The 11,444-nt window shown below is 38.7% G+C and overlaps 1 protein-coding gene across 1 annotated transcript; it reads right to left on the bottom strand.

Annotated features, from left to right (window-relative positions):
• Window positions 1–550: 550 nt before the first annotated feature.
• Window positions 551–4,833, bottom strand: LOC104247071 (plastid division protein PDV1). Its single transcript, XM_009803015.2, has 2 exons — window positions 4,359–4,833; window positions 551–1,488 (listed from the first exon to the last, which is right to left on the bottom strand). Exons 1-2 carry the CDS (start codon window positions 4,704–4,706, stop codon window positions 973–975), a joined length of 864 nt encoding a protein of 287 aa, XP_009801317.1. The 5' UTR covers window positions 4,707–4,833; the 3' UTR covers window positions 551–972.
• Between the last annotated feature and the right edge of the window lie 6,611 nt (window positions 4,834–11,444).

Here is an 11,444-nt window from a genome sequence, read left to right on the forward strand (position 1 = left end):
ATAAAGTTGTAGTCTTGAAAATTAGACAAGGTACTAAGGTCACCTTAATCATTCAAGAAGCCAAGAAGTGCCCGTCAATTTTAAATATTGTATTCGCCTCTAATTACAATGTCCACAGAGGACGCATAGGGGCAGAAAATAGAATTCAGGTATCTCCCAATCTTTCCCGAAAACTGCTATTCTCATTCCAAGCTCAACATTTGACCTGGTGTACTCCTATAGTCGGACTTTGACACAATTGACAATTAGCATTCGTGCATGTTTATTCATCTTCTAACATTCATTACTAATAAACATCATTTCTGCATGTTACATTTAGATAAGGAATGACATGTTTTTTGGTAACAAGTAGTCAAATTTCTTGAACTTTTCGCTGAAACATACATAGTAGTATAAAATTGGTCATATGTTCCAAAGAAATGTTAGCTGTCGCTCTTTACAACATTAAAGATAGCAAACACAGTCAATATAACCCGTCTGATTTGACTACCATAAGAAACTTGGTGTTTCCACCTTGTAAGCTTTGGCTACAATAAGAACCTAGGCGTAATTGGGACAAACAAAAATTCTTCATTTGTTAGCTTTCTTCGAGTTATACAATTTCATACTCCATAAAGACACAGTTGACATTCTATCTTATATACACAAGACTCCACTTTTTATCAGAAATTAAGAGAAACACCACTGAACACAAACTCACATTCTGCTTTAATAGATCTAAAAGTTGGTGTACATGACTAAGCATATAACAATCACCAAAACAAAGCTCTCCCATCAATCAACAAAACTTCAGCAGCCAAGTGGAAGCAGTTACCTAATACCTCTTTCCCCGCTATTCTCAACGTACCACGTATAGCAATCACCAAAACAAAAGCTCTCCCATCAATCAACAAAACTTCAGCAGCCAAGTGGAAGCAGTTATGTAATACCTCTTTCTCTGCTATTCTCATCATACCAACTTTATTTTACGTGTCAGCCCCTGGCTGACAAAACATCCAAATTTAGACCGGAAGATGACCCCTCAAGCTGAGAAACTTTTCTCATATTTCTGTTGTAGCCGACATCTTGTCCTAATGGGAGGTCCAAAAGGTATTTTTCCTTGCTACCAGCTTGCTGCAGATGCATCAGTGCAAGCATGCTGATTGCAACAAGGGCCGCGTTTCCCAAAATTCCACCCACTTGATCCACTCTAAGAGACTTCCTAATGAAATTAAAACTAGAGAAGAGTATATTGAATAGAGCATTTGATCTCTTCCCCTTCTGTCGCATGAAATTCTCACCTGGGGGGTTTGAAGTAGGACCATAAAGATTTTCAGGAGAAACAAACTGACTGGCATTACGGACGTCTCCCACCAAAGATAGAGCTTCTTCAATGAATTTATAGTTCTTACCCTGATGTTCAGCCAATCGCATTGCAAGTATAATTCGGCTTTGCTCTAAGCGAGCAAGTGCAGCATCCCTTTCTGCACGTTGCTGATTTTGCACGGTCTGGTATTAATACACCAAAAAAGAAGAAAAAAGGTAACTAAAGTTAATTATGTGTTAGACGTAATATAATATTAAACTCAATCAAACTGTGAATGTTATAAAGCAAAGAGCCAACTAAGTTATCACTATGCAAATGCTTCAAGAGGACTATATTTCAGCAATAAAGAAAAAGAACCCAGAAACAGTTAAATGACAGGATATATTTATTTGCATCCTTGTGTAAATCAAACTCAAGGTTTCCTCTACTTTAAACATACTTTTGTCAGTGTAAAAAGCTCAAATCAACTACTTGTCTTCAAATACATCTCCCTACCATTTCTACTTGCTTTTTAACTTTCCCTTTAACCGATTCTCTTGATTCTGTTTATAAAGTACTTTACGCTACTCGCACACCTCCGCACTGCTTTGACCCAACCCACTTCAAATAATGCACTTCGAGAAGAAACAGAATGCTTTTACTGCAATTACTCCAATATTTTCCAAGCTGACTAGCAGAACAGTTGGTCTTATGCATTGTGTACCACGACTTCCCTCAGGAACCAAAGAAATCCACAAGAACCAGAGCAGCTCCCAATCGGGAATCTCCCTAACTTACCAGTGTTAAACAGAAACTGCAGAGCGATTCAACCAGAAAATTGGCATCCCTTCTAGGTTTCAGACATATATGTAGCATGTCGATAACTAACAACCGGAATAATTCTCAATGGTGAAATTTATGAACATTTTGACCATTACTATTTCAAAAGAAATTATGAACACTTTGGAGCATCACTTTAAAATAAATCTAACAGTTTATAAATGGAACACTTCACACTCGTCATGAAGCAAATTCTGATCCTAAAATATTGAGATCAGTGATAAATATTGGGTGGAAGTGGACATAGTTCTTAAAGTAATACTCTGATAGATAGGTGATATCCCTGATTCAACTGCAATCCCAAAATTTTGATGATGGATTTACTATTTTTTTGGATAAGTTATGACAGATTTAGAATTACAATCGGTTAGCTCTTTAACAGTTATACTCTGATCTTTTTCTTTCTTCTTTTCTTATTTTTTATTTTGTTGTGATAAGCACTATGATCTTTTGTTTGCTTGAAGCCTCCTCAATTGTATAGTGCTTTTCTTACTTTGATTGTTAGTCACGTATGGATGGCCCTTGAATAATGAATAAACTTCAAACAAGTTGGCATCTGTATCTCCTAAGGTTTCTTAATTCCACCTTTCTAATTCAAATATCAAATATTTAACAATAAAGAAAATGCCAAATATTTATGCAATTATGGAAAACAGAAATATCAGTCAATCCAAAATTTCCTGGTACTTTTGGTTTGGTTATGTTCGGAAAACAATTGGGTTTGGAACTTTAAATACTTCAATCTTTCGCTTGGGTCTCAGCTGTAAAAGAATAGAACCATTAAGGTAGAAGAACCAAAAACTTCAAGTAACCAAAAGTTATACTTATACCACATAAATGCCCCAAAAAATCTAAAAAATGTGAAATCAACTTCTTCTAAGCTCTGGTGGCTAAGACATTACAGCTCTCTCACTTTCTTAGTTCCATCAAATCTGTTAGTTTCACCTCTTGGATTATGGAAGATTGTGACTCCAATGGTCACTTGTCGTCTCATTTTGGGTTTCGACAACTTGCAAAGCCAAAATTGAAAGTATTGCAGCGTCTAGTGGTGGTTTTTGCTTATTGTTGTTTGTCTAGATGAGGAATCTGCTTTATTTATAGCTGGAATCTGCCTTCGCATTTTCTGATCTAGTCCTGTGGAGTGTGGACACAGTCTATTCTTGTTGAAAAAAGAACTCAGATTATCTATTAGGAAAACCAAAAGAGATCAGTTCAAACCAGTTACCAGATGATTGGCCATCCCTACTACTCCTAGTTGCTCGCTCCATTTTATTGCTAATGATCCTATCAATATCAAGTTTTAACATTATATTGCACACACCCATTAAGTTCGATACAGCTCTTTAACGTACATGTACATCTTTATATTATTTTCAATAAATATCAACTGATTAATTGATACCAACCTCAATGAACATACACCATGAGAGATGCATACACTAAACCCAGCTAGTTCATAACCATTCTCCCATCCTCATTCAACCCAAAAGAGTTGCTTAATATGCAGAGTAAAATAAACGTCGCTAGCAACCTAAAAGAGAACTGCATTTATCTGGCTATCCCACATGGCATTGTCTTAGGAGTTCTACAAAACTTTTTCTGACAAAAATACTACCAAGTCTGCAGAACATATAGTATCAATCTTTTCTCTGTGGACAGCACATAGAAACCAGCTGTCAAAACTCAGAAGACTCCTGTTTCATTTCAGTTTAAAGCATTGTTCAAAGATCATGTTAGACACCATCTTACCCAATCGTGAATTGCATGTCACAGTATCAAATAACCAAAAAATCTCTGCAACAATTTCTCCACAGTGGACAACACGGAAATTTTCAGAGCTAATTTGATAACAGTAACATCAGTATGACAAAAATACACCGTTTTAATTAGAAGCATGAACTCCTTTTGTTTTCTCTCTTTTATTTCGTATTCCCAGCCCTCCAGCGTCTCTTGCAAGTAGTGCAGTTATTGCTGCAGAGCGCTAAATAAGATGTAACACATATACTTGAAACATGCGTTTTTAATTCAATTTAGCATTCGCATTAATAACAGCATAATGTCTAGTGTAGAAAAACATCAAACTAAGGCTTACCACAACGTTCGGTAATTTCTATTCCCTATTTTGTTACCGGTCTCGTTAGGTAACCGAAATTGAATAAACAAAATAGAACAATAACGCCATAAGACTGAAAAATAGATTAAAAATAAAATAGAAAAGTAAAAAGGAAGTTACATGGAAGAACTCGAGCTGGTCCTCAAGGTGTTCAAGAGCGGTACGAATAGCGTTGAGACTCTTAGCCTCATGAACGGCGTTATCATCATCGTCAACACGGAACTCCTTAACGAAAACATAGCCGGTTTTCACCTGATCTCCATTGTTAGGGTTTTCATCGGAATTTAGGTCGGGTTTCTTCTTAGACCGGTGATTGTAGAAGTTGTCATCGGACTTAGAACGAGACTTAACGGAATTGAGGAAGTGAGCTCGAGAAACGGAGTGAATAGCATCGCTGAGCTTATCGTGTAAATCCCAGATTTTCTCGAGCACAGCTTCGATTTCATACACCTCCATTTCCCATTTCATGGAGGAAACCACACTCCGGAGGGAAAGTATATTGAAATTTTATTAAAGTAAGGGGGTCAAAAGTAGAATAAAAGAAAAAGGGAAAGGGAGTATTCTAATCTAGGGTTTGTGTGAACTGTGAACCTGCAATTTTTTATTGTTTTAACTTTTACTCCAGTTTAGAATTTTGTCCCTTATTTCCCTCCTTTTTTCCGCAATAACCAACGCATATTTTGGTGGGTAGTGACATACACGATAGAGTGGCAAAAACATGGCACTCCTATGCCGTTACAGCGTGGAAAAGTGAGGTTCACGAGTCAGGTGTATTTTCATCATCATCATTTATCAATTAATTTCATCTCAACAAAGTTTTAAAATACAAAGTTGGGGTTCGCCTCAGGGGCAATGTAGTCTCTAAACACCTTTGACTCAAAAATGTTAAAACATTGTTTCTTTGATTGGACAAATCTTAACTGAGAATAATAATCTCTAGAAAGAGCGATCAATCAAGAGAAGATGGATCACGAGATTTCTTTTTATTCATAAATAGCAATGTAGCCAGGATCCCCTCTGCAAGGTTATTACCCTCTCTATATATAAAGAGCCAGACTCTTCTAAGCAGTGAACGACAAATTACAAGGAATATTCCCAATGTCCCCTAATGGGCATGCATTATTACAAGGGTCGTCCATTCCCTGGTTTGTCTTAGGGTCATCTCTCTCAGGACGTCAATTCAAGGAGGCTCTGTCAATCGTCGTACTCGTCGTTGGTCGTGGTCAGTCAAATTTGGACCCATACAATTAGTCCATCCGCTTGTCAGGGTCGCAACTGGATGCGTCCTCGATGAGCGGACACCATGCGTTCCTATGGAGAAATTTGAGTAGTTGAGACATTACGAAGTGGTCAATGGGGGATGGTCAGCGTGCTTAGCAAGACACCGGATAATCTACTTTACTGGGAAATGATGTCATCATCACGCATGTTCTCGAGGCAGGAGTTGATAGCTTGATGCTTCGATTTTAGCGTTACTTTGTGACTCTCTGCTTCGATTCTGGTGCCACACAACCCTATAAATAGGTGAAGGGTTTGATCTTTCGAAAGTTTTTGGCCATTCCACTCTTGATAACCTCCTTATCTCTCCGAGCTAACACTGATAATCTTTTGCTTCTTCTTCTTATATTTTTCGTTCACAACTTCATCTTCTTCCTTTGTTTCTACGGTATCAGCACCTCCTTTCTTTCAACAGAAGCATGCCGAGGCAACACCAATCTCACAAAGGAATTCCTGAAGTCGTTCCATCGTCCATGGTGCCCCCTTCGGGCGATGAAGACACGGCGGTAGAAAAGGGTGACAGCCTTCCTACGGTGGAGGAATTACTGTCGAGACACTCCTTGTCTCGAAGTGACTTCCTTAAAGATCCCCCTCCTACTCTGGACCCCGTACTCTCTGAGACGGAGCAAGTTCATATTGACGTTCTTCGTGTGAAGTATGGCATTCCCACTCATGTAGATATGGTTTCGGCGGGGAAAGATTCCGTAGATGTCTATAGACCTGGGTACTGTGCTTTCGATGAGTACCCTTTCATATCCTCTCTTCCCCTTAGCGGAAGAGTTCTGTAGGTTCTACCAAGTTTGTCTGGCACAATTTTCGTCGTATACGCTTAAGATACTTTTGTTGCTGACCAAGTATGCGGAATTGGCGGAGTGTAACGTTTCAATTCACCACCTTTTGCACCTGTTCACGTCTGGCTTCCACATGGGTACCATGGTGCATTTGAGGCTCCGTGGTACGAAAGGGCTGGTGGTCGGGACAGATGACCGGGCAAGTCGCAATTTTTGGCACAAGTACTTCTTTGTCAAGACCGAACATGTCATTTCTGACTTCGCCAGGTTCCCGGAGTGATGGAATGAGACTCGTAAGTGTCGCCACTCGTTTTACTCTTCCTTCATCTGTATTCATTATAAAGTTTGTTTGCTTCCCTTTTGCAGCTATGGGACGTCCACCTCGCCCTATTGCGGATATCAGGGATTGGGTAACCTGTCTGTTGCCTCGTGCACCGGAAACCCGAGATTGGCCCGCCTTCGTGAAGCGTTATGGACCTAAAGTCCCCTCTGGAAATATTTTCCCTACCACTTCGTTGGCCGTATGACCTCTAATCGCAAGGTCGTCAGGCTCGAAGGGCATGTCAAAGAACTGGAGGCGGAGCTGTCTGTGTTAAATGGACAAGTGGCCTTGCTGAGGGCGGAGGATGCAAGTCGACATTCTCAGCTTTCTATGTCTCGTGCCTCAGCCTATCCGGTCATGCCTCATCGTTTATATGAGTTGTGGGTCCATGCTGAGGCCCGGCTTGACATGTACAAGGCTTTTCACGCCGAGGGGAGGGCAACTGAGGCAAAGCTTCAGGCCGTGCACACCGAAGCTCGTGCAGCTCGTAAGGCCTACGGGTATGACCCCCTTACACCTGACGGGGATGACATCAATTCTGATGATGCAAACCGTCTTGCTTCGGACTCGTGGTACGAAGATGCTTACCCCACCGGGGATGATGTGTAGTCTTTGTTTGTACTTGCTTTTATTTTGGGGTTTTTGTAAGGGGCATACTTGAGCCCGTTTGTAAAGACAAGTGTAAATAACATTTTGTTGCAATGTAAAAATATATTTTGTCGATTTGTTCTTCTTTGCAATGTTTCTGATATCCGGGATACCTGTCGAGCTGTTAAGTTGATTTAGATGTTGGGCGAAGATTCCTTTTTTCGTCGATGGCCTTGGCCATTGGGATGTTGCTTCGAACTGTCGTCGAAGTAGTATTCCGTCATAGTTCGAACGAGGTCGAACCCATGTTTTTGTCGATGGCCTTGGCCATTGGGATGTTGCTTCGAACTGTCGTCGAAGTAGGATCTCGTCATAGTTCGAACGAGGTCGAACTAAGGGTGCTTAATGGGTGGGTCGGGTCGGGATGGGTTGGGATTTTTTGTACCTGTACGGGTTATGGTCCGAGCCGGTTACGGGTTGGGAACGGGTTCGGGTTCATCCGGGTAAAAATTAAACCGTACGGGTTACGGGTTGAGGGGGCCGGGCCGGGTTTAGTGTATTTTTTTTATAAAATTTTGTATTTTGTATAACTATTGTAAGTTATATTAATATAAAGAATACAAGTAAGATGGAAAAAAATTGCACTTATAAATTTCAAGTGCTACATTTATTTCAAAATTCAAACTTACAAATTGAAAGGTTTACATTTAACAACAAGTAAATTAACCAAAAAGGAGTAAATTCAAAGGTTTTGCATTGCCTTAGTAAGTTCTTCATAATCAATATGAACTGAGTGACCTTCTTCTGGAGTGTTAAATTAGGATGGGTTACCATGTGTTAATATATCTCCAAGTTTCTCGTCTTCTAGGCTATCAACATCTTCACGCCCTTGATTTCTTCGTTCCGATCTAATCCAATCTCTGAAACATACTAAAACTTCCAAAGCATTGCTTCCCAATAAGTGACGATGTCTCCAAGTTGTTGTCTTTCTTGGCTAAATGCACTCTCTGATGCAACAGTTGAAATTGGCACATTCAGCACGTCCCGAGCCATAGCAAAAAGAACAGGAAATTGCTTTCCATTCTCATGCCACCATCCCAACGGTGAAAATTCCTTTGTGCGAGGCTCTTTTTGCTTCTGCAAGTAGAATTGAAGTTCATCAATGTTCCTGCTACTGGTTTGAGTGTTAGAAAATGTAGAAAAAATATTACAACTATCAAGGCCTTCTTCATCATCCACAGTAGCAGAAGTGGCACTGTGCATAGTGGGATTAACATTACCTACACTACGAGCAGCATCATCAATTACATTTGTATAATAATTATATAATTGCTGTAAATATTCATTTAGCTTGTTCATACAAGTATATAAATCTGGGGTTTCAGTTGGTCCAATCTCCATATAAGTATATAAAGCATTCATTAATTGGTGACAATTATACATCTTAATAGAAGGTTTTAAAACAGCACCAATTAAGTAAATCAGAGGAATTGGAAAGAAATATTTTTTGAATTTTGCTGGCATTTTTTCAACAACATCCATATATTTTTCTTTCTTCTTAAATTCAAAGAGTAGAAAAGAAATTTCAGCTATAAGTACTAAAGTCATAGTAACAATAGGGTAATATGCTCCAGAAAACTCAACAGTAGCTGTATAAAATTTATGTAAAAATTTAACAACATCATTAATGACCTCCCAAGTAGTAGTTGTTAACATACGGTTTAGATCAGTACAATGCGCATTAGCAACTTCAGTTATTGGGAATCTATATTTGTAGCAACATTTTAAAAATATATATGTATAATTTCATCTAGTAACAATTTCGCCTGGCATGAATTTGGGTTTAAGGTTATACTGGACACACTTATTCTTAAATTCCTTTATTCTAGATTGTCTATTATTTCCTTGAATAACACCAACTTCTCTTCTAACATGAGTAATCTCAATTGAAAATAAATCAAGGCCGCTTTTAACAATTAAATTATAAACATAACATGCACACCTAACATGAAAAAATTCATCAAGAGGTGGTTGCAAATGCAGTTTTAATATTGAAATTGCAGCATTATTGTTAGAAGCATTATCAAAAGACATACACAATACTTTTTGCTTGAGATTATAAAATTCAACACATTCACAAATAGTACTGCTTATAAACGCAGCAGTATGACTCTGATCTTCATCATATTTAAAAGCGATAATACATTTTTTCATACAAGTAGTATTATCTATCCAATGACATGTAATTGTCAAATAATCATTTCCATTAACAGCATGGCCAATATCAGAAGTTAGACAAACTCTACAAGGAAGGTGGCTAAACAAATAATGTATGTATGTTTGATATTGTCCATGCAGTCTAAAGATATCAGCTCTACAAGTACTTCTAGGGATATCTTTAAATAAAGGATTGTAAATCATTTGAATATACATAATAAGATATGATGAAGAAGCAAAAGAAAAAGAAAGACAACCTAAAGCAATCATTTTTGCTAACTCCTCACGATCCTTCATTTTATCATATTTCACAAGACCACCAGTAGTAGGGTTTAGAGTTGATTGATTTCCATCTCCATCAGATCTCGTTCTATAGGATGCTCAGTTCTCATATGTCTACTAAGTGTCTCAGTCCCCCTAATTGTCCCCCAGTTTTATGTTTAAAAGTATCATTACAAAGTTTACATTTAACTATATCAGTGCCTTCTATTTCCTCAAAGAATTTCCAAACCTTACGTCTTTTTTTACGATTACTAGTCGGGGCCACAGGTGGTCTATTACTAGAAACACGACCACCACCCCTGCTAGCAGCTCCAACACTACTAGGTGTAAGTGGTATCTCATCTTCCATTTCTAATTTATTATCATCTATACCAAAATCTTCCTGCAATTGTTCATAATCTATATTATTATCAGGTAATGTTTCAGGAATATTTGGAGAGGTACGTAAATTACTACCAGATGTTGAAGCAGAAGTACTACCTCTTTTTTATTTCCCCGATTAGTAACCTTGTTACAAACTTTTTTGCAGCATTAAACATATTGTAAAAATTTAACTTCTAGCAACAAAACAAATAAAAATGCAAATAAAATAGTAAATAAGAGAAAAAGTTGGAGGGAGTGCACCGAATTTGGCAATAAATTGAGCACTTGATGATTTCGCAACTCCAATGTTACCACGAAGAAACGTCAATTGTTCCAATTTTGAAGTTCAATTGTTCAAACTTCAAAAAATAAATACTACGATAAATTAAATTCAAAAAAAAATAGCCAAATAGTTGATTGCACTTTAATAGGTAAAGAATGAAATTGAAAAACGAGAGAATATGATAATTGAGATTGAGAATTGAGAGATGAGTGAAAAAATGAGGAAGGGGGGAGGGGGTTATTTATCGATTTTGAAAGGAGGGTTAATTTTTGTAAAAAAAAAAATGGGCTAATTGTGCAATTTACCCGTTGGGCAACGACTATTTTCTGAAATGGACCGTTGACAACGGTCAGATCTGGCCTAAATTAAAAAAAAATTAATTTTTTTTTACCGTTAAACCGGTCCGGGCCGGTTAACCGGTTTAATGGTACTATTCATCCAACGGGTTGTACCGGTCCGAGTAACCGGTATTTCAAATGTGAACGGTGCAACCCGTGTGACCCCCTTAGCCCAGCCCAACCCAGCCCAACCCCGTTATACCGGTCTAGGCTGGTTCCAGTTTTAACCGGTATGGGCCGGTCTGAAACCGGGTTGACTCGGCCCGTTTAACACCTTTAGGTCAAACCCATGTTTTTGTCAATGGCCTTGGCCATTGGGATGTTGCTTCCAACTATCGTCAAAGTAGGATCCCGTCGTAGTTCGAACGAGGTTGAACTCATGTTTTTGTCGATGGCCTTGGCCATTGGGATGTTGCTTCGAACTTTCGTCGAAGTAGGATCCTGGTGTAGTTCGAACGAGGTCGAACTCATGTTTTTGTCGATGGCCTTGGCCATTGGGATGTTGTTTTGCACTGTCATCGAAGTAGGATCCCGTCGTAGTTCGAACGAGGTCGAACCCATGTTTTTGTCGATGCCCTTGGCTATTGGGATGTTGCTTCAAACTGTCGTCGAAGTAGGATCACGTCGTAGTTCGAACGAGTTCGAACTCATGTTTTTGTCGATGGCCTTGGCCTTTGGGATGTTGCTTCAAACTATCGTTGAAGTAGGATCCCGTCGTAGTTCGAACGAGGTCGAACTCATGTT

This window comes from Nicotiana sylvestris, chromosome 3, assembly GCF_000393655.2.
Source record: "Nicotiana sylvestris chromosome 3, ASM39365v2, whole genome shotgun sequence".
Taxonomy (NCBI): Eukaryota; Viridiplantae; Streptophyta; class Magnoliopsida; order Solanales; family Solanaceae; genus Nicotiana; species Nicotiana sylvestris.

Excerpts from the sequence above, each read along its gene's own strand:
- LOC104247071 (XM_009803015.2), bottom strand. The coding sequence starts at position 4,706 with ATGAAATGGGAAATGGAGGTGTATGAAATCGAAGCTGTGCTCGAGAAA. Across the intron at positions 1,489-4,358 it reads ACCAGCTCGAGTTCTTCCAT|ACCGTGCAAAATCAGCAACG; the intron begins GTAACTTCCTTT and ends TATTAATACCAG.